Source organism: Carettochelys insculpta, chromosome 2, assembly GCF_033958435.1.
Source record: "Carettochelys insculpta isolate YL-2023 chromosome 2, ASM3395843v1, whole genome shotgun sequence".
NCBI lineage: Eukaryota > Metazoa > Chordata > Testudines > Carettochelyidae > Carettochelys > Carettochelys insculpta.
The window spans coordinates 112,806,298-112,830,605 of NC_134138.1; the positions used below are offsets into that span (position 1 = coordinate 112,806,298).

A 24,308-nucleotide genomic window follows, 5' to 3' on the forward strand; every position below is an offset into this window, starting at 1 on the left:
TGCTGTTCCTGAACAGAGAACGTGGTAAGTTTAAAAGTACTGTTTGTAATATCTGTGGCAAGCCTTTTGCTTGTAAGAGTGCATTGGAAATTCACTACCGCAGCCATACTAAAGAACGTCCATTTGTTTGTACAGTCTGCAGTCGTGGGTGTTCCACTATGGGTAATTTAAAACAGCACTTACTGACACACAAATTAAAAGAGCTGCCTTCTCAGTTATTTGAACCCAACTTTGCTCTAGGTCCCAGCCAATGCACTCCTAGCCTGGTCACCAGCACTGCGCCTACCATGATCAAAATGGAAGTGAATGGTCACAGCAAGCCGATCTCACTGGGTGAGGTTCCCTCGCTTCCAGCTGGAATCCAGGTTCCTGCTGCACCGCAGACAGTGATGAGTCCTGGCATCACTCCTATGCTGGCTCCTCCACCACGTCGGACTCCCAAGCAACACAACTGTCAATCGTGCGGGAAGACTTTCTCCTCAGCAAGTGCACTGCAGATACATGAACGCACCCATACTGGTGAAAAGCCATTTGGTTGCACAATCTGTGGTAGAGCTTTTACCACAAAAGGGAATCTTAAGGTAAGAAGAAAACTACAATCTCAAACAAAACTGTGAGGAAGGTGGGGTTTAAAAATGTACTACATCTGAATTTAGCAAGCTCTCATTTTGTGGTTTTCATCAAGGCCGTGAAGAAAGAGAAAATAAAGAAAACACTTATTGTGTGGTGCCATTTCATGCTGCAACGTGTTTAAAGAACCAGGGTTCAATCCTGCCCCCTGATTTGTGAGTGCACATTGTTGTGTACTTTAAAATTAGCTCCCAGAGGCTGCATATATGTATGTGACAGGACACATGCTGATGCACGCGTGAGACTCATGGGAGGTATCTGTGTTTTACATTTGTGCCATCTCTGTGGGACACTGCTGTGAAATAAACTTGGTATATAACATGGTGCAAAAACAAAAATCTCTGATCGCTGCAAAGAGGCAGAAATGACACAGAATCCTATGACAACATGAACCAGTATTCTCTGCAATTGTGTACGTGTTTGCCAAGGAGGATGGCAGGCAGAGATTGATCCTAAACCCTTTCTAACCAGAAGACCTCCCCACATATGAAAGAGATTTAAAAGTTGTTGTGGGCACTTTTCAGCTGTTAAGATCCAGCTCTGCTGCCTTCTCTCCTATTGCTGTTGTGTGGTAAGAGTATAAGCAATGCTCCTCCAGTGACCACAGCTTACTGGAATGCCTCTGTTGTAGGGTCCAGTTTCCAGTCTGCATAAAGTACATGTGTCACATACAGGTTGGTAAACTGGTACCCGGTGACTTAAAATGAGGTATCTTGGGAGAACCATCTCTCAGCCTCACAACCCAGGTAAGCATCAGGTGGCGAGAGGCACCAGGGGCCATGTCTTAGTAAGTGTCTGAAAAATAATTTGTATAGTATTTGAGGAAAGAGAAAAAGAGCAAATGAAGTAGTGTCTGGAGAAATACCAAAAGAACAAATGAAAAAAGCCAGGACAAGAAAAGTTAAGGCAATAACAATTAGATGAGGGTAAGGGGGCTTAAGACTTCTTAGTGTCCCATAGGCCTTGTAATTTTCAAGGTAGGTCTTGTATTTTTATGTATGTCAGAAATTCTAGTTGGCGCTTGAGACTGTCTAACCTGAAGGATTCATATTAGTTGTTGGTGTAACATTATATTATTTTCAGTAAAAAGGAACATGTGTAGGTTGATGAATTACAAGAATAGTTTTTAAAAACTTGTAGTATGGTCTACAATTCCCATCATCCTTAAGAATGCTGTTTGACAAATTAATTAAATGTGAACTTAAGGATGGCTTTTTTTTTCCCCCTCTTTGTTTTACTTTAATTGCTATAGTGAATATTCATACCAACTGACTTACTGGAATTTGCTAATTTGTAGGTGTTTCCCATTTATGTTTTCTGTACAGGTTCACATGGGAACTCATATGTGGAATAATGCCCCTGCAAGACGTGGTCGTCGGCTGTCCGTGGAAAACCCAATGGCTTTGTTAGGTGGTGATGCTCTGAAGTTTTCTGAAATGTTCCAAAAGGATTTGGCAGCGCGGGCAATGAATGTTGACCCAAATTTTTGGAACCAGTATGCTGCAGCTATCACTAATGGACTTGCTATGAAGAACAATGAGATTTCTGTCATACAGAACGGAGGCATTCCCCAGCTCCCAGTAAGTTTAGGTGGAAGTGCCATTCCATCTTTAAGTAACATTACCAGTGGCATGGACAAAGCTCGCACTGGCAACAGCCCTCCCATTGTTGGTTTGGACAAAGCAAGTTCTGAAACTGGAGCCAGTCGTCCATTTACAAGATTTATTGAGGATAACAAAGAGATTGGCATAAACTAAAAGCATTCAGTACAAATAACTGTTGGACCACTATTCAACACAACACTTGTTCTATTTCATGTACAGTTTTTGAAGTTAACATTAGTTACGTGACCTAAATTCATAGGTTCTCTTTAAATTTTTTTCCATAGCAGAAAATACATAACTTTGTGGCTGCTGAAAAGTTGTCTTGCAAGATCTGCATGGTACTTCTTTCAACAGTGAATTTGACTGTTATTGAGAACTGTAGAGCCTTTTAAATTTAAGTTAACAAAAACAAAAAAAGTCATTGAATAACTGCATTAGGGACAGTACGAGGCTAGACTATGTCCACTTTGCTTCTTAAAAAATTAATATCAGCTAAGAAAAGGGGGCTTCACTATGGCATTCCTGTCAAACTTATTTGCTGGTTTTGTTCAAATTAGGTAGAAACTTGAACTATGTTTTTAGGAATCTTAATCTTAAATGAGTGATTAGTACCCCAATGCTGTGTGTATTATTACAGTATCCTTGTCTGTAGTATTTATAAAGTTGAGATTATGCGGGTAACAGACAATATACTTGGCCCAACCTTAAATGAAGCTTTTGTACTGCAAAATACATCTGGCTATGTGATTTTTTTTTTAAGCAAATTTTCTTTTATTATAAATAAGTGGTTTATTTCAATGCAGGCAAAATTGTGAAGTTTTATGGGAAAGATAGCATGCTTTTCATGTGCAAGTACCAGTTAGTAACAAACCTTTTTTATTTTTAATTTAAATATTTGTAGCTGCTATGTGGACAGTTGTTCTATTAAATGAAAAAAAAATGTAGTGTGGACTTTAACTCAATGATTGGAGAACAAGTTACAGACAAACCTTATCATAGATTATTCACAACATTATAAATAGTTGTGAGTAAATATTTCATGTTATCAAAGCTGTACAATAAAAAGGTAGTGTTTGTATAATGTGGTTGCAAACTCTTAATTTATACTATTGCACTTTTAGTATTTTGTATTAGGGAGGTTTGTCTATAATTTGAAACTGAACAAAGATGTAAACTATTTTATAAATAGTACTTTGACTTAAGGAAAATGGGGAAAATACTGTTTTCAGTTTCTTGTTTTGTCATAAGGTCAAACAATACGAGAGACCTGTGTTAGTTAAACAAAAAAGTCATCAAGAACTGTCAGATCCTTAAGTAAAATGGGGCCTGCCATTTCCTAAATTGAAATGACTCATTTAAAGTTTCCAGGAAGCCTGTTTAAAATGTGGCCGTCCCCAACAGAATTTTGATAGCTTCATCCTGGGAGTGTGATATCAGTGCAAGCCTAGGATAGACTAAAGAGAACATTGTGTAGGTTTAATTAACTGTAATCTGTTCTGTCTCTTTCTTACATACCCACAAGCAAGAGGTTGACTGCCTAATAGCACAGGTATTGTGCACAGCATAACTGGGAACAAACTATAGTGTTTGACTGTATGATCAGACACAACTTTAAAATGTCCTGAATTGATTTCCAACTCTTGCTGATTATCTCCTCAGATTACTGCAAAGCACAATGTACTCTGATTATTGGAATATTTTATGTTTATGACATTTGTTTAAATTACACCAAGTAAATAAGGGGAATGGTTCCAATCTTAAGTTGGGAGGCTGGGGGTTAATCAAAACTTGAACAGTAAATGTTTTGTGTACTACCTCATTTTTGTGCATTACAAGTATGGTGGAGTCTGACACTATGAACTTCTGTCCAGCAAAATTGTTCAAGGGACATTATGGGTAGCTGGGTAACAGCACAAGGAGTTTTATGCCCCTGAAGAAAGAATCAGACAGTGAGGTCTTCTCAGTTGAGACTGAAAAAAATAGGACAATCTCTTTCTTATACAACAAAAACCATTACTGTAAGAGGCTGGACTATTTCTGCCATCATGTAATTGAATGAAAAGTGTTTTGAAGATTTATTAGCTGTTTGTTTCTGTTGGAAATGAACAATGAACTATACAGCTCTGTTTTCTACAGTGATGATATATTATAGAGATAGATTTACAAAACACCCCTAGAACTTAACTTCTTTGACCACAATATCTGTGGTATATGGGGATGTTTCAAAGCATTGAGGAAAAAAAGAAAACTGAGGTGGCTTAATGTTGCTGTATTTCAGCAATTGAATGTTTTTATTTATCTGTGTCATTTTTGTGTGATTTTTTTTGTTAGTATTTGGTACCATGTAGTATTATCTCTTCTCCCTAAAGGATGTGTATAACTTAAAAAAGAGATGTAAAGTGCTGTAAATAAGATGGTTGATGATGGTACAGTAAGACTGCCCCATTTTGTATTCAGGGTTAGGTCATTCCTCTCTGCATGGTGAAGAGAGACACTATTTTTATACTGCGATACCATGTAGGGCTAGGAGCCTCCCTGAACCAGCTGGGAATTGTTACCTAGATCCAATATTTTTTATTATTAAATCTTGTTGGCTTGACACATCTACTGATTGAAATGGATGTCTTAGTCTAGGTTACTATTTTTGTCATATGGAATTGAATAAAATGCAGGATGTAATATTTCTGAATTGCGTCCCTTGATTATTCTAATGCCAGAGTCAGTTACAAGACTAAGTTTACTCACAGGAGATTGATGTCAATGATTTCTAATTGGCACACCTGTAAGTCAGAATAAGGTTGGTGCCTTATATTCAAACACTATTTGAATGTCTTAAAAATCCTTAGGTGCAGAAATATTAAAGCCATGGCTAATGATAAAAAGTGCAGACTGCTAAAAGCATTTTATTGATGGGACAGGGAAAGAAGAGCTGTTCTGGAGAGGGAAGAGCAACATTTGAAAGCATTGCTGTGTGAAAATGCCTGCACTCAGTTACTGAGTACATTTGAAATAGTTCTGTTTAGATCGTTTGAATAAGCTACCTGTTGTTACCCAAGCTATATTGCATCACATGGTTTTGGAATGAATGTATTAGCAGTAGTTCAAATAATAAGCATATGGGCCTGTGAGTTGGTGCTGAATGCTGAAATCTGTACATTTTTATGACCCTGATTTCCTAAAGCATTTAAACCCAAGAAATGTCCATTGACTTCAATAAGACAAGACCCACGCTTAATATTAAGCACATATTTAAATATATTCCTGAATAAGAGACTAAAATGGGTAGGTGTACACGGTAAAGTTATTTTGAAATAACAGCTATTATTTTGAAATAACTATCCTAGCATCTACACAACCGCTATTTTGAAATAATTTCACAATAGAAGTTGGCTTATTTCCAAATTAATAAACCTCATGCTAAAAAGAATAGTTCCTGTTCCAAAACAGCTATTTCAAAATAGGGGTTGTGTGGACAGGGAATAGAGCCTATTTTGAAATAAGACGTAGTGCACACAATGGATCTATTTTAAAATAAGCTCTATATGTGTAGACGTATTTCGAAGTAGCTAAGTTCTATTTTTAAATGCATTTTTGTGTGTGGCAGCATTATTTCAAAATAAGGTATTCCTGCATAGCTTTGCCAGAATAGCTTATTTTGAAATAAGGCTGCTATGGAGACATACCCTAAGACTGCACATTTCATTAACCTTAAAACTGTTATGATCTACTGATGATGACTATCCACTGCATTTAAAACAAATGCACTAGTCATCATTCAAAATTCTTGTTCTCAGGATCATCAGTTTAATAGGACGTACACAAATAAGATGTAAGTTCTCTGTGGTGATCAGCTACATCTGTAAACTCTCAAAAACATGAGCTGTGGTGACAGAGGATGATGTGGTGTGCAAACCAGGAAGAAAATTTAAAGAGCTATGTTAACTACAGCCCCATTCAAAGAAGAAGGGAAGAAAAACCTGTTTTCCAAATTGAAAAGGAGAAAATCAGGAAGCTTAGCAATTTCCTTCTTAAACATGGAAAGAGATATTTTAGAAAGACATGAATAATCAGGAAGAATGAATCATGAAAAATAAACTCTGATTTAACAGTCATTTACATGTTTTACCCTACGTTATAAAAGCCACTAACACTTTCAACAAATCAAATGGCATTTTACATGTATTTTAAGCATCTCTTTTATATATGTTATCCCTTTAAAGCTTAAATATAAAAGATGCTCCCCTACCTATTTTGTCCTTCCCTTTTCTCCTAAAGCTACAGAAGACATTTCTGTTTTTTTTTTTCTTTCATTTTTCTGCATGTACACAGTCATCTGGAGGATATTGTGGTTTTATTTTTTCCCTCTTTCTCTAATTCTGCAGAAGTCAAAAGAGTTGCCTGCTATTTACATCTGTGTGTAACACTAACATAGAGAATGGCAAAGTCGTCAGGGATAAAATCAGGTATGTGCATAGCTCTAGGGGTACATTAAACAAACTTGTCATTCAGGGTATTTCCTTTATGTGAAGGCATGTTATTTTTTTACTTATTTGTGGAGCCAGAGCAGCTGGAGGTGCTCAAACAGACAAAGGGCTTCATTCTGACTTCACTTATACCAGTTTTGCATCATTGTATCCCCTTTCTCTTTAGAGTTACTCCTGACTTACATTGGTGTGAGGGAGAGCAGAATTGAACCTTTTTAAAGATCTCATCAAAATGATAACTATACATAACATATTTTTTAGAGAATTTCTGGGCATTGAATTGGTGAAGTTACAAAAAAAAATGAAAAACTTTTGTTGGTGAAATCTACAAGATTATCACAATTTAAAAGAAGTCTAATTCTAGGAATAAACAAAATAGCTGTGTCCTCTAATCTACATTTTATGTTAACAAAACTTGATCACAATTATGGTCATATAAGTATTTGGTACTTTTCACTCAGTTGAGGACAGAATTGCCAGATTTTGAACATAAGGCTAACAAAATAAAAGCTTTACAACTATTTGTATTGTACCACAGTGCATCTTGGCAAAAGCTTGCTATACTGTTACGACACCAGGGCTGTTGCCACACTAGCCCCTCCTTTTGGATGGGACATGGCAATGAGCCACTTTGGCAGATGCTAATGAGGCACTGCCATGAATATGCAGTGCCTCATTAGCATAAAGGTGGCCATAGACAATTCAAAAGTGACACTTTCGAAATGCATGCTGCCCCGTAGCCGGGGGCCTTTTGAAATCAGGGGTCGTTTCAAAAGGCCCCTGGCTACGTGGGCAATGTGTGTTTCAAAAGCGTCACTTTTGAATCGTGCACAGCTGCCGTTATTCTAATGAGGTGCTGCATACTCACGGCAGCGCCTCATTAGCATCTGCCGAAGTGCCTCATTACCAGGCCACCTCCGAAAGGAGGGGGCTACTGTGGCCACAGCCAAAGTGATCTAGCTAATGGTCAGATAGGCTAAATCTATACTACAGAGTTATTTTGAGATAACAGCTGTTATTTTGAAATAACTTTGCAAGCGTCTACAGCATGCAGGTGTTATTTCGAAATAGTGGGTGCATTATTTCAAAATCCATAACCCTCATTGCAGGAGGAATAATGCCTATTTCAAAATAGCATTATTGAAATAGGCACTATTAAGATATGGAATAGTGCAATTTCAGAAAAACCCATAATGGTGCCCAATGACACTGTTTTGAAAAATCACTGTGTGTCCAGAAATGCTCTTTCTAAATAGCTGGGTGCTATTTCAAAATGCATTTTGTGTGTAGCTGTGTTTATTTTGAAATAAGATATTTCAAAATAGCTGTTTTGAAATAACTTACTTAGAAATACCTCTGTAGTGTAGCTGTTGCCATACTGTCCTTTCTTCTCAGCAGCCTTATGAAAAGAAAACATATTGCAGGAAGGATGCACAGTACCTTTATTTTTTTCATGATGCTGCATGGTTCAATCCTTTGGAGCAATTCAGACAGCCAAAAACATCCTGAGTTTTGTTCTTAGGTCTGGCATGTCATGTAGCGCTATGGGCAAGTCACTGAGGTCTTGTCTCTACTTACCTTTACCACTGGTCTACTTCAACTATGCAAATTGCATAGCTGAAGCTGACTTACCTATTGCATTGTCTTCCATTTGGTAACATCAATGGGGAGCTGCTCTCTTGTTGATGCCTGCTACTCTTCTCATTTTGCTAGAGTACCAGCTTCAACAGGAATGCATTTGGAGATCAGTTTATTGCATCTTCAATGACACAATAAATCATTGCCTGTTGGATCGATCCTTGCTTCGTTATTGCCCAGCATAGTGAAAACACACCCTTAGGATCTGACTCTGCAAGGGACTCGGTGCCCTCAGCTTCAGTAGGGATTGATTGTACTAACTTCCCTTGGAGAAACAACCAATAATGGAATGAATTTCCCATCTGTTAAAATGGGGATAATGCTACTTATGTACCTACCTCACAGGGGTGTTGTGAGGATTAGATTGTTTGTTTGTACAGTGTCTCAGAGATGAAAGATGTGAAGTATTATTGCTCATTTTAGAGTTTTTTATAATAATAAATTATTTTCATTCTGGTAAGGCCTAAAGATCTGAAGGAGCATGTACATTGTATACTCATATGCTACGTCTACACTAGCCCAAACCTTTGAAATGGCCATGCAAATGCCCATTTTGAAGTTTACTAATGAAGCACTGAAATACATATTCAGTGCCTCATTAGAATGCCGGCAGCCGCGGCACTTCGAAATTGACGTGGCTCGCCGCTGCATGGCTCATCCAGATGGGGCTCCTTTTTGAAAGGACCCCCCAGCAACTTCAAACTCCCCTTATTCCTATCTGCTGTTATGAAAAAGGGGATTTTGAAGTTGCCAGGGTCCTTTCAAAAAAGGAGCCTCACCTGGATGAGCCGCATGGCAGCGAGCTGCGTCAATTTCGAAGTGCCGTAGCTGCTGGCATTCTGATGAGGCGCAGAATATGTATTTCAGCACTTCATTAGTAAACTTCAAAATGGCCATTTGCATGGCCATTTTGAAGTTTTGGGCTAGCGTAGATGTGGCCATATAGTTAGATTGTATATAAAATTCTACCTAATGCAATTTTTCCATAGGTGTATTCAATTATCAAAAAGCTGTTTCATAATTCTAGTGACTTTCACTCCATGATTTAATTTTAGACTATGGCAGAGATTTATCTGGCATTTCAATTTATTTTGAGTTTACATTGATTACCACTTTTTAAAAAAGTAAAAGACAACATAATTTTGTATGAATATTCAAGAATCAAGTCATCAGTGGTACTCTACTGTATTTTTGCTATTAAGTATGTGTCAATGTGTATGTCACGTACACACACATATATATATATATATGCCACATGAACATTTAATCACATATATACATTGTTTCTTCAGTTGCTTAGAATTAATTCCAAAATGTATGAATACTTCTGTTCAACTCTCACCTGTTCCAGATGCCAGTAAAAATATCACCAGTCAAATTCAATCTTCAGTAAAGGAAGACAGACTGGGAATCATAAGACGAGATAAGATGTGTCCTTACAAAACAATTATATTTTTATGTTTGCTGGCTTTCCTAAATCACAAATGTTAAAAGCTTTTACTGAGTCATAAAGGTCATAACCTAAGTTATGTCGAAACTAGTTATTATATCAGATGAGTCACTCATTGTGCACAATAGAAGTGTTAAAATAAATATTTAATTACAATCATTCCAAATGTAATTGCTTGCGATCATTTGGATCTAAAACAGAAAACAATTTGCTTCCCTAATGGGCGTGATATATTTAATAATTTTGTAGGAGGTTAAGACAGTAGACAGGTTAATGACTTCATTCAGTGTATTGGCTGTCACTTTCTCACTGTCTATTGACTAAATATATTCGTCCCAGTTCATATACTTTTCTTTCATGTCCTTCTCTGAGTAATTTTTGTCTTGTTTGAGAAAGCCTTCAAAGGCTAGATTCTACCCCCTTACTGAGGTTGAGTATTGTTTTCCTTTTTGTCTCCTGGAACTAGATAGGGAATAAGGTACCACTCAACATGGGTGTGTCTACACTTGCATTCCTCTTTTGAAAGAGGCATGCAAATGAGGTAAATCAAAAATGCAAATTATATGCAGATTTGCATGTCTGGCACCTCATTTGTATATTCTTCTTTCAAAAGAGCTTCTCATTAAAAAAGGGAAGAAGAGTTCTTTTGAAGATGAGGTTTATTTTTGAAAGAGCCGCATCTCCACTGCTTTTCTTTCAAAAGAAGCTCTTTTGAAAAAAGAAAATGCAAATGGTGTCCAATATGCAAATCAGAACCTCATTTACATTTTCATTTTCTCTCATTTGCATGCCTCTTTTGAAAGAGGAGTGCAAGCGTAGATGCAGCCTGTGAATAATGATGGCAAAATCTGGTCTCTGTTTTCCTTGATGCCATCTTAGCTCTATGGAAAATACAGATATTTTCCCTTATCTCTTTCTTAGGGCTTGTCTATACTTACCGGCAGATCAATGTGCTGCGGTTGATCTTTCAGAGTTCAGTTTTGCACGTCTCGTGAAGGCGCAGCAAAATCGACCTCTCTGGGCTTGTCCCTCGACCCCTGTCCTCCACATTATTGCATTAAGTAGGGGATGCCGATGAAAGACTAAAGAGGCTCAGACTTCACTAGGGAAGTAAGTAAGTTCTGATATGGCAATTCTAGCTATGCATATGCTGTAAGAATTGCATATGTGAAATCCCAACTTATTTCACTGGTATAGACTTATTTCCCTAGTATGTCTCTGTTTTGCTTATTTCTTTGTTTGTAGAACAGCATTGCTGATTATGTCAGTAGCGCTGTTAACTGATATGTGTTTTGTAACTAATGCTTTTCATCTGGTTTCCATAAATACACTCATAAATTAGTGGGTGTATGCTTCTGTATAGGCAAAGTGAGTAACTGAACACCTGTGCTGGTATTTGCATACTGTTACCTGTTTTGCATGAGCACATATGAGGAGAATTGCACAAATATGAGTATGCCCACAAATAGATCTGGGTGCATGTTTGGTTGGTTTCCATAAATACATCCAATATGTCTCATATAAACAATGTTTTTTTAATTCTAAGTGAGACTAGTGGGCAGTTACAGTTGTCTAGAATGGAGAGAACATGTCCTTACTGATTTATAGCAATTCTGAAGTAAAACAGATTTTAGATCTAAATTTTTATCTGACCCTTGCTATTTAAGTAAGTTTTGTACTAATGTTTCTTCTAGATTGCTTAACAGTTTGAACTTCTCTGTTTATTTATTCATTCATTCATTCACTTAGGATCCAGTTCTACCACCTTTAAGATGAATAGTATTTTATTCTGCATGCTGATTATTGAAATCAAGTGCATTTCTCTTACACAAGTCTCGAGGGTGGCAGGCTTGGGCCATCACCTGAGTTCAAAATATTTCTAAATATTCAAAACTATTTCTGTACATTTTGTGCTTTGAGGCTTCTAGTAACATTTGTTGTTTTTACTCTACAGCAGTCCATACGGCCAAATTTGGATATCCTTATTCACTGTGGGAAAGAAAATATAGTTAATCCAAATGAAATCAATGCAGTTATTCATAAAGGACTGTGCTACTTCCTGGCTCTGTCTACACTACAAAAAAAACTTTGAGGTTGTTTACTTCAAAGTACAACTTCAAATAACAGACTTCGAAGTTGAGCATCCACACACACCCTACTTCGAAGTTTAACTTTGAAGTAGGACACTACTCCATTCCTGGGAATGGAGTAAGGACTTTGAAGTTGGGCTCCCTACTTTGCAGTTAACCCTATTCTCCTTAGTTTCGAATACAGGACAACATGTGTAGACTCTCTGCAGGCTACTTTGAAGTAGCACCTAACTTCAAAGCTAGTTCCTGGTGTAGACGCACCGTGTGAGTAAGGCCATTACATCTAACCAGATTCTGTGTAAACATATATAAATATGTAGGTTTATGTATTACATGATCTAAAGTCCTGTTTCAAAAGCAGCATTCTAAGGATAGGATAGCCTGAACAGAACTGTGCAGAGGGGCATGGAAAGGAGGGATCTCTTTCATCTCTCCCATTGCACAAGTTGTTACAAGGAGGAGGGCAAAAAATTCTTCTCCTTAAACTCTGAAGGTGAGACAAGAAACATGGGCTTAAACTGCATCAAGAGAGGTTTAGATTGGATATTGGGAGAAGCTTTGGCTGTGTCTACACTACCTCCCTACTTTGAAGCGAAGATGCTAAGTAGGGCGTTGGGAGTTAATTAATGAAGTGCTGTGGAAGAGTAAAGGGACTTCGAAGCACCCTGGGCACTTCAAAGTACTGGCCGGTTAGCCACAGCTACATGCTAGCTGGCACTTTGAAGTTGCTGCAGGGGAGAATTTGCTTAATGAATTTGCTTAATTTGCATATGCACCGCAGCACTTCATTAATAAACTCCCAACACCCTACTTACCATCTGCCCTACAAAGTAGGGAGCTAGTGTAGACACAGCCTTTCTGTCATACTTATCTCCTAGAACTGGAAGGGACCTTCAGAGGCCGTAGAGTCCAGGCCCCTGCACTCACAGCAAGACCTAATGCCATCCCTAACAGATTTTTTTTTTTAATATATTTGCTCGAGATCCCTAAATGGCCCCCTCAAGGGCTGAGCTCACAATCCTGGGTTTAACAGTCCAATGCTCAAACCACTGAGCTATCCTCCCCCCCCAGGTGGCTCACTACTGGAATAAAGTGCCTGGGGTGGTTGTGGACTCTCCATCACTGGAGATTTTTAAGATCTGGTTAGACAAACATCTGTCAAGGATGGTCGGAGGTGCTTTCCAGAAGTGCAGAGAACTGGACTTCATGAGCTCTACAGGTTCCTTCCAGTTCTCTAATTCTGTGATTCTAAGCCTATGCAGGAACCAGCCTGGATTTTAGGGCCCATGCTCGGGGCATACAGGAAATGCTGCCAAGTGGCTCTACTATGGAAGCAGTTTGTCAAAATAGGGTAAGACTAGGAATTAAGCAGGAATTTGCAAGTCAGTGCTGGTCCGTTTACCAGCTTCAGTGAGTGGTGGGCAGCCGGGAGCCAAGTGGAACAGCTCCAGTCAGCCTCTGGAGGCTAATGAATTCCACACTATCCTTCATATGAACTGTTAAATTCAAACTTGATGCTACACCCACCCAGTTCCAAAGATGATATGCTATCAATATTGGTGCTCCCTAAATCGAACTAATGGTATTTACAGTGAAGACAGTCACTTGGTACAATCAAACTAACCGCCTTAAATTTGAATTTATCTCGTGATGTAGACATAGCCTAAGTTTGTTGATTACATTTCATGCCTGTTCATATATATTCTCTTAATTGGTTATTTTTAGACACTTTTAGGTTTACATGTCACTCACACCTGTTTTTGTATGCTTGTTTGGGAATAATTTTTTATTTTGGGAATCAGGCTGTGCTGCCTTTACTGACACTCAGTGCCTTCCTTACTCCAGGGCTGCAGTTACACTGAACCGAACTGATGCATCAGTATGCAAATGGATGGTCTTTAAAATGCAAATAGATGCTCATTTGCATATTCACTCACTGGCAGAAGTTGCTGTTGGCAGAAAAAAGCAGTGTAAACATGGCTGTGCAGGCCAACCCCCTTCTATCCCCACCCCCACCCTGTTTGTCAGCAGCCTCCTATTCTTGGGGGAAAAAATCCGGCATAAGAGGCTGCCAACAAATCGGGGGAGATTTCGATTGCAAAACCATGTTTACACTGCTTTTCTTCTGAGGGCATTTTGGGTCAGTGTAACTGTAGCCCAGGAGTATCCGCATTGATTTCAACAGGACTGCTCCTGGAAAGAAGTTTCACGTGATAAGAGTAAGGGGCATGGAATTACTGTGACTAACAAGTAGAGATTTTGGAGTACTTGTCCAATCTGAATTCAACCCTCACACAGATGTGCAGATTAGTACACTAGAAGTCACACTGGGTCTACTATCCATGCAAAGATTTCTCTATCTGGAGCATTCACAATAATTAGTTACCATCAGATTTTTCAAACTGAAGTGTTTCCAGGTTAATTTTGAATCTTCCATGCTTAGATTTTTTTAAAATATGGCAACATGTCTGATTTTTTCAAAAATCACATTTCCAAGTTAAAATTGGCCAGTAAAAACAATTACTTTTTTTTATCACCTGCAACAAGCAACGGAGGAGCAGGATGATGAACATATTTAAACATGACTTCAGTGGCACTGTTTTCAGGGGTAAACCATGAAGGATTAGGCCCATTTTCTGCAAATGCTCTTTAACAAAATAGAAGTAACCAGTCTTTTGTCAGAAGTAAATGGCCAAAGACACAGATATATGCTGGTAAGGAGCTGGTTCTATGTATATTTAAAGTGCTAAAGAAGAGTCAGAGAGAGTTACCATTTGAAAATAATGCATTTGGGTGTTGTTTTTTTCACCTCACCAGTGCCATGACAGTGTCATGCACTTATTGCCCCAGGGCCTGGTCCTGCAATGCTTTAGGCAAACTGGGTAAAATTTTCAAAAATGCCTCAGTAGCTTAGGGCTTAAACACTGTTTTTAAATGCACCTAAGTCTCATTGGAAGTAGGAACTTATGGTGTGATCTATGAAGCAATTTAGGTCCCGAAACTCCAGAGTAAGATGCCTATGTCCTTTTGGGGATCACAGAGGTACCATGCACTAGTCATGCCTGGCTGTCACCTTACCCAATGGGCAGCTAATCTTACCTGATCCCTAAATTTCTGCTTCAAATTTTGCTTGTGTGCTTAAGCTTTTGACGCTCCCTCTGGGCACTCAGGCAGCGATCTCCTGGCTAAGTCACAGAGCAATTTGTGAACCAGGGGAAGACAGGTCTTTGTCTGCCTAAGTCACACATGGGTCCAGGATAATTGGTGGCCTCTGAGCATGGCTACCTAATTAGGTCCCAGGCAAAATCGAGCCATAGAAGGGTAGGCTGTCCACCTTAGATCTTTGTTATGTGGTTAGAATAGTCACTGGGCTGTGGAAGACCCAGGTTCAATCCCCCCTCCCTTTGTTGGAGAGGGAAAACAGATTTAAAAGTGGGGCTGCTACCTTCAGGAGACTAGCTGTTTAACTTTGGTTAAGAGTGGTTGGATCTAGAGGTCCCCTGTCCCCCAGGAGGATGCCTTGGCCCTGGACTGCAGAATAGTTTCACGTTCCTTCTTTGACCCAGTGACTTTTCTACTGATGAGAAGTTCTTAGTCAGTGAAAGGAAGAATAATTCTGCAGTTGAGTGGTCAGGGAACCTACCTGGAAGGCGGGGCAGAGTCAGGGTCCAGGCTCTCCCAACTTTTATTATTTATCTAGAGTGGAACACCTTCAACAGGAGAGACTCAGGGAGTCACCCTCTCATCAGAATGTGCTATAGCTCAGTAGTTAGATCACTTTTTGATCCCTGCTCAAATTCTCTCTCTCCCTTGGGCAGGAAAGGGGAATTGAACTGGTGTCTCCTATCTCCGAAGCAAATGGCTCTGATATGTTGAATGGCATTAGCAGCATCTTTAAATGACTCCAGGGACCAGGTTCCCATGCATGCAGCGTTAAGCACCTTTCTACATCCCAGATATAGATGTCTGTCTGAGAAGGATGTGTGGCTTTAGACACATCCTTTTCATTGGCATCTCCTGTTGGTGGATCCCCGTCTACTTCCTGGCTTTTATGAATTACATTCTTAGGTACTTATCTCTCCCCATTTTTTGTATAGAAAGCCAAGGCATCTAACTTAGGCTTTATGGACCTCGGTGTTATTTCTCTGGTTTGCTAGGTGTCACAAGGCTCTACGTCTTAAGTCCTCTTGTGAATCCTGCTTTTAGGTGTTTTTTAAAATGTTACCCATATTCAGTCCCATACATAGCTCCACTCTCACAAGTAAAGTTTGCAGGCTTGCATCCATATCTGGTGAAATACTATTTAATATAATATAATATACACCTCAAAATGGTCTTCTTTCTGTTCGCCCCTCTGTGTTTCTTATCATTGTTCATGTCATTTGTTCCCTCTTTTACTACAGGTTCCTGGGTCTCAAAATCTCTTCAAAACTCCTCTTTATTTGTCCTGTTTATCTTACTGTCCATCCTTTCTCCTCACAATATATGCAGAAAAATAGATGTCAAGCACACTTCACAAGTGACCAGGCACAAGTATAAATGGGGTTTAGATTAAGCCTAAAGATTAAGGTTTGAGCCTATGTCTAAACTATTGTGTGGCTACCAGGGAAGGACTTATTCCATAGTTAGCATGGTATAGGAGCACCTTCCCTTAAGCGCTACAGCAGTATTGGTACACCAGTGCATCATTTTCAGTGTAGACCTGTTCTTAGATTCCATCCTTGCTCCTCACTCACTCAGGAGATGGAGAAGAGAAGCAATTTCCAGCAGCCATTCAAAGGGTGCTTCTTATTTTTCCCTCATGTTAGCTCAGCTTTTCTGGCTGGTGCATTGTGGAGTCGGGCCTATCTTCAGCTCTTCTGTCTTACTTGCTCCATGATGACTATTGTTCACACAGGCCCAACTCCTGGTGCCTTCTCTTGCCACCTCCACCAAATCATGGTGCGGGAATCCTAACGTATGTGTACACACACACAGGATTTTGAGTTCTTATACCTCTTTTTTTAGCCTGAAGAGCTGAATTTGGACAAATGACCCAGAAAAAATGTATATAGTATGATGCTAGTCATGGTTACAGGTTAAAAAATCCCTATGGATCTAGACTAGCTAAGGAAAATCTTGCTGCAGGTTTTAAAAAGCTTTATGGTGGCACTAATTTATTGAGATGGAAGTTTTAGAAACAGGGATGTTTACTGGGGAGTTCAATGGCATAGCAATACTCTGTATGTTTTTTTTCAGTTCCCTACTGAGGACATGGGAATAAATGGAAACATTTGTTTATAGTTTAGGGCTTCCCCAGGGTCTGGCTCAGGGAATAAATGGAAACATGGAAGCATTTCTGAATTTTAACCCCTGCCCAAAAATGCAAATAAGGATTGCATCTGTCAACATCTAATGAAGTCTTCCAGCCTAAAGGGAAGCTAATGATTTGAAATGTAGATGTACAAGGCCTGATTCTGATCTCTTACCCTATCGTTACACTGGTGGAACTATGTTGATTTTCATGGTGTTATTCCTGATTTATGCCAGTAAGTGATATCAGAATGACATCCACAGTGACTCCTTCACAACTCATGCTCCTCAGAATGAACCCTTGTATTTATATTTGCCTGTAAACCATTTAGAGCACTTGATGAATTCTGTAACAGTGATCTGCTACTTAAGTAATTATGTTCAGAAGGCAACTCTTCGCATTTACAACAGTGTAACTCCCTTGAGATTAGTGGAATTGTATCCTATTTACATTCCTAGTCTACACACAAGTAATTCATTCTGCGCAAATGAATTCTGCACCTTATTTTTTAACTACATGGCTTCCACTAACTCACCATAGTGTAGGGTTCCCCATGGGAATTCTTTCCTTCCTGAGGCTGGCCCTTTAAATTTTGCAAAGCCCAACTTCTGCAGTTTTGCTATGATTATTTGCATCTAGCTGCCTTATGTGCATTTCTGCTTTTCAAGAGGGTACCTATTACATTTTTGTTATGTGTTTTCTTCGTTTTTCTTTTTTTATTCCTGGTGGAATGGCATATTCTCTCCTGCCTATTTCACATCAATGCGAGATGTGAATCTTGCCCAGCTGGCTCACTAATGGCTTGCTTCAGATTCCCCGAAGTCAATGGAAAAACTCTTGTAGACTTCAGTCAGCTCTTGGTGGACCCTAACGTAGCAAGCTCAGTTAGATACATTATGTAGCAATGTAATAACAAAAGTCCTAAAAGTCGTTAGACGTGTGCCCTTGCCAGTAGTCATAGTACATATTGTCCAAAGGCAAATAAAATTTTATGCTGTGTCATTTGGTACATGCCTGCCTAGTGAGCTTGAGGGACAACTGGAGCATCCCTAGGGTCAGCCAGAAGTTTTGTCCCAAAACAATGTGAAATGAAGGAGACTTGTAGCTAACCTATGCTCCACCCAGAGGCACAAGGGTTTAAGTCAAGTCAATCAAGTCTGCCTACAGCTGTGGCTAGTTACTTCCAAGTTTTAGAGAATGTTGAAGTCACCTGCTGAGTTTTCATTTAAAAGGGGGAAAGAAATCTGCCAGTTGTTAAGGCAGTCTGTTCTATTTGAAATCTTGTTGAACATTCAAGTCAACAGAATTTCAAAATCTAATTGAAATCCTCTCATTTTCTGTTTTTGCTTGAGATCCCATCATTTTATTGTCCAATCTGCTAAACTAAAATTTAGAATAGGCTTTTGGGCTCAGAAACACGAATTAAAAAGAATATGTTCTAAAAATCCTAAAATGAGCACGATTTCCCAGACATGACTTCCAAATCACTCATTGTGTTCAATATTTAGTTTGCATTTTGTCAGCTTTTGCAGTTAAAGACATTTGATCATTTCTTCTGAGGTGTTGAATTCCATTAGCAGTATCTTTAAAGGATCTAGAAGTAATTCCACATATCTAAAACACTAATGTGAGCACAATAGTCATCACGTTCTTTTTCATGATGAGGATGTACTGCCTAAATGTCTAATAACCTCCTTTTTGTATTTTGTTAGCCCAAAGAAGTCACTTCTTCCCTATTTTGAAATAAGCTTTGTTTTATGGTTACTCTCAATTCCCAGGTGTACCACAATGTGTTTCTGAGGTAGCTACACTTTTTAAAACAGGATAAAGTATTTTTAAAAGAAAACCCTTCCAACACTTTAGCTGCCTGCCAAATTGTTATAATAGTCACTCAAAAGAAAAAGAAAACTAGCAATACAACAATAAAATAGTACATTTTCTCAGAGCCATCCACTTTTTCAGCCCCAGTGTGTTTGTGGTAGCAGCAGGATTCTGGCTGTTTGGACCATTAAACATTCTACTTCTGTCTCCCGGGGGTGGATGCCAGTTGAGTCATTAAGCCTTTGAGGCTGTGTAACATTGATATGGCCTTCTAAGCATTGACTGAAACTGGTACTCAGGCATTTTCCAGATAAACTCAGGATCTTGCGCAGAACTGTGTTTTTAAGCTTTCTTGTGTCTCAGACTCAACAAGCCACAGGAAAACTTGCCAACTGACCAGGAAGCATAATGAGGGAATTTGGCTTCTGAAATCTTGCTGGGAAAGCTGTTGCATTGAGGTGCCATTCTTGAGCTAATGACATAGGAGCTTGCTATCTGGGTTAGGATGCACAAGCTACATTGGATGGTTGCTAGACTGAACAGCAGAGATTCGGAGCCAAAGTAAGACCTTGCTGAGGCCAGAGAACAGGGGGGAAGATCATGCTGCCATACTAAGACAGAACTGTTTCTCAGAGGCAGAGCCAAGGTGAAAACTTTATATTGATCTATTAGTGTTTTCAAAATGAGACTATAACAGCATGGTTGAGGCTCTTATAGGAGGTCTTGCTCTCTTGGAGCATGTTTTTCGTAACTGTATTTTGTTTCTGTCCATCTGTATGCCAGCAATAGGTAGTTACCTTCCATGGAATGTCACTTTGTGAACTGAGAATTTGTGCTTTTCCATTTACAGTGTTCAGTTATTGGAGTCAGTGTATGGAATACAAACATGATGTCACAATCTTGCTTAATATACCCCAAAATAAACTTGTGCACCTCCTTGGCCTTCTCATGCTACGCTAGTACCAAAAGGTGCTCCTTGAAACAAAAAGCAGATTATCTAAACTTCCCAATTTTTGCCCACTCATTGTCAAGCTTCAGCAGGCAGTACCACCCAAAAGAGAAAAAATTACAGCATTAATACTCTTCTCGCTGATATGTAACCGTTCAGATCCTCAGAATGATGCAGAGCAGATACCACTTACTTCCCTGCAACAACCCATTGGATTAACTCAGCATCAGAGTTCCTTGCTCTATTTTACCATATTTGGTAACTGATCTAGGCTTAAACCAGATAAAATTCCCAGAGAGTTTTGCCTGAGTCATGAGTGCGGAACAAGGCTCTTTTTCACAGTTATCAAGTTGGTTTTGGAACTCTTCCGGAGGTGAGGGTGGGAGTACAGGATTGCGAATGATGCATTTTTCTCTTAGCTTAATTCTGTGTGAATGTTAGAATATTTCACCTTCCAAAGCACTTAGAAAATGTTACTATATTTATATAATAGGCCAAGTTATGCTCACAGTAACATGCATGTACATTAGAGTGGCACAGGAGTGCCACTGTAGTTAAGCTTGCATCATGATTTCTGATTAAAGGTCAACCTTTCAAAGTCCTCTAAAATTAGCATTGTCATACTTTTTTGAAATTTGCCATGCCCCAGAAGAGGGCAGGAGAGACGTTAGTGACCCTAATTTGAGTCACTTAAGAAAGGGATTACAGAGATATAAGCCTACCCCCTCAGTTCCCTCACCCTCCAAAAAAAAAGAAAAAGAAAAAAAGCTATTGTCAAAAAAGTTTCTGGGTGGTGTTTTTTTCCTCAGATCAATCTGTTGATGTGAAAAGGGTCTTTGATTGTAAAGTGTTTACCGAAAGTAACAGAGAGCACCTGCTGAATCTTCTGGGGATCCAAACCAAGAACTGTATTTTGGAAAATGTGCACAAAAAAATGGCTAAAGAATTTGAATTTCTGCCATTTTGTATTCTTTAAAGCTTGATTTTTTTAAATGCTGTAAAATCTGAACAGTTTCTTGGGACTGCTTTGAAATTTGGGAATGCGGGTTGTGTTAGCAAACCAAATTTGAGTTCCATTAGTCTCCGGAAAAGCTGGTTTCTTTCTGTTACCTTGTAGTGCTGAACTGAGAATTACTAATGACTGGATGAATGCTTGTCTCTCTCACCAACAGGAGTTGGTCCAATAAAACATATTACCTCACCTACCTTGTCTCTCTAGAGTTGAATCACAGATTTGTTTGAGCCTGATGACTCTGAACTCACCCTTCAGTTAACAGAGCTAAGGATAAATTAATAGCCAGCTCATATCCAAGACAAAGGAGTTTTGGAGTGAATGGGTGGATGTTACAATTTGTGAGTCATGGCTGGCAATTTCAGTTTGCAAAGAATCTCCTCTCGGGGCAGGTCTACACTATTCATTTACATTGGTGCAGCTGCACCATCGCATCTCTAGCGCTTCTGGTGAGGATGAGCCAGTGGAAGCCAACCCTAAGAACTCTGCCTCCATGCCAGGAAGTAGCTATGTTGGTGGGAGAATCTCTCCTGCTGGCATATTGCTGTCTAAATGAGGGGATGAAGATCAATTTAACTGAGCTACACAGTGGGGTGGATTTTTGAGGAGAAATGGAGAGAAAGGTTGGGGTCTCAGGTGAAGAAGGCTGAGGATTAGGGGGAGAAGAGGAGTGGGACACTGGAAAGGTGGACCTGAGGGTGAGGGGTAGGGAACTGAGGTTGAAGAGAGGATGCCTCTCAGCCCCATATTCTCCCTTCCTATATGTGTATATTTAGCCGCGTCTACACGTGCCGGCTACTTCGAAGTAGCTGCGCCAACTTCGAAATAGCACCCGCCACGTCTACACGTGGCGAGTGCTATTTCGAAGTTGAAATCGACATAAGGCGGTGAGACGTCGAAGTCGCTATCCTCATGAGGAGATGCAAATAGCGCCCTACTTCGACGTTGAACGTCGAAGTAGGGCATGTGTAGCCGATCTGCGTCCTGCAACATCGAAATAGCGGGGTCCGCCATGGCGGCCGTCAGCTGAGGGGTTGAGAGACACTCTCTCTCCAGCCCTTGCAGGGCTCTATGGTCACCATGTGCAGCAGCCCTTAGCCCAGGGCTTCTGACTGCTGCTGCTGCTGCTGCAGCTGGGGATCCATGCTGCATGCACAGGGTCTGCAACCAGTTGTCGGCTCTGTGGATCTTGTGCTGTTTAGTGCAAGTGTGTCTAGGAGGGGCCCTTTAAGGGAGCGGCTTGCTGTTGAGTCCACCCTGTGACCCTGTCTGCAGCTGTGCCTGGCACCCTTATTTTGATGTGGGCCGCTTTGGTGTGTAGACGCTCCTCTGCAGCACCTACTTCGATGTAGTGGAGGACGTGTAGACGTTATTCATCGAAATAAGCTATTTTGATGTCGCATTCACGTGTAGACGTAGCTTTTGTGACACAGCAGTTACCCTGCACTGACATGGAAGGAGTTGAAACAGGCCTGGGAGAGTGCTGTCCTGGGAGCCAATCAGAGGAGGGATTGTGGCAGCCAATCAGAGCCCAGGAGGGCTGTATAAAACAGATGTCTGGCCAGGGTAAGCACACTCTTGCTCCAGCTGTACAGGAAGAGGGATCTAGCTGCTGGGTAGAATTAGACATCTCAGGGAGAGCCAGGGGAGCACAGGCCAGGCAAAGCCCTGGGTTGCAGGGCCTGTGACAAGGCCTGTGAGTCCTAGGGTGGCAGAGAGGCAGCCAGGACAGCAGAAGGCAGCAGGTCCAACCCCTTGCCAATGGTAAGTATCCATTTCAGACTTCAGTTCGCCCGACATAAGGGGCTAGATGAAAACCAGCATTGGGTCTGTGAGGCATGGTGAGTAAAGGAGGCTTGGGGTTCCTTGGGAGGTGAGGATCCCCCCCCCCACACACACAGTGTGTGGGCAGTCCAGGGAGGGGTGTGGGTCTGGACATAACGTGGAAAAGTGAGAGAGGCAACAATGGGGGGCGACACTAACCAGAAGAGGGTGGTCTGGGTGAGCTAATTCCCATGTGACTGGCAGGAGATGCCATTGTGGTGAGTTGCGCTGCTTACAATCCTTGGGGGGTGGTGGTCTGATTCCCATTCCCACCGCTTTATCTGAGCTGGGTTGGGTCAGTCTTTGCCCCCTTGCATTGCTCTTTGTGTGTATGTTGTCATCTGGAAATACATCTACAGGAGTCAACTTTCATGTAAGCTCAATTCCAGGGGGAGGGAGCTAACTCTTTTGGGAGGGCCAGAAAGCCCTGCATTTCCACTCATGTGAATCAGTCCTGACTTCCCCCACCTTTGGTGAGGGGGATGCTAAGAGTGGGTACTCGGGAGGGGATCGGAAACACCCACAGAAATGAATGGAGAAGTTCACATGTTTCAAAGCTATTGCTTTAGGTTCTCTTAATTTTGGTGGGGTGTTGTTAATTCAGTAGAAAACATCACATTGCGGTGGATGGGCTGCCTTACACCTCTCAGAGCTTCCTGTGCTGCAGAAGGATGTGTAGAGGAACCCTTATCTCCATTTTTCTTCTAGCCTTCCTGTTTAAAAGGCAATATTGTAAATCAGTGGTTTTCTCTCTATTTATGATTGTGGGCTGCCTGTGCCGCTCTGTGTGTTACATATTGTGTGGATGCAGCCACATATGGGACACTAACTTGAGAGAATAGTAACAAAGAGGAAGCCGTGCTAGTCTATACCCTATCAAAACAAAAAGCAGTCAAGTAGCACTTTAAAGACTAGCAAAGTAGTTTATTAGGTGAGCTTTCGTGGGACAGACCCAGTTCTTGTTCTGGTCTGGCTATGGTCTGAAGAAGTGGGTCTGTCCCACGAAAGCTCACCTAATAAACTATTTTGCTAGTCTTTAAAGTGCTACTTGACTGCTTTTTGTTTTAACTTGATGGAGCTCCCTGTTAAAATAGGCTGTGAACTAGGGAATTGCCCAGATGTTAGATCCCCAGAGAAAATGACAAGGGAGGTAACCAATACCTGGAAGCCACTGTCCTGCAAGGGAGCTCCAATTCAGCAACTCACTTGCACATGTCCACATCAAGGGAATTGTTCGGTTTTGCCTGGGGACTCAGTAATGCCCACCAGACATTCCTGGACTTGTTCTCCAGGCACGTGGAACTCGGGGGTGTAAAGCAGATCACAGCGGCTCCATGCTTGACCTTTTCTGTTCCACTTTTCTTTGTGTGATTCATGAGTGTCTCAGGGAGCATTCTTGCAATCTGGGTGGGGTGCCACATTTGGTTGTGTAACAGCATCTGGAGGGGTTTGCTGCTTGTCGCTAGCAAAGCATTGTTAGAAAGACAGCTCAGGCTGGGAGTTAAAGTGGCAC

At 40.5% G+C, this 24,308-nt stretch overlaps 1 protein-coding gene across 3 annotated transcripts in view; it reads left to right on the top strand.

Annotated features, from left to right (window-relative positions):
- The window catches only part of SALL3 (spalt like transcription factor 3), a 43,212-nt gene that overhangs the window by 18,295 nt on the left and 609 nt on the right, over nucleotides 1–24,308 (top strand). The window contains exons 2-5 of one of the 3 annotated variants that reach the window (XM_074987540.1): nucleotides 1–24; nucleotides 241–581; nucleotides 1,956–2,210; nucleotides 6,617–6,697. The exon at nucleotides 1–24 is cut by the window's left edge and continues 2,910 nt beyond it. In XM_074987540.1, coding sequence (XP_074843641.1) covers nucleotides 1–24; nucleotides 241–581; nucleotides 1,956–2,210; nucleotides 6,617–6,655 — 659 coding nt within the window. In that variant the 3' untranslated portion in view covers nucleotides 6,656–6,697. Of the gene's footprint in view, nucleotides 582–1,955; nucleotides 4,899–6,616; nucleotides 6,698–24,308 lie in introns of those variants that run through there. The other 2 variants (XM_074987539.1, XM_074987538.1) reach the window with 2 other exon arrangements.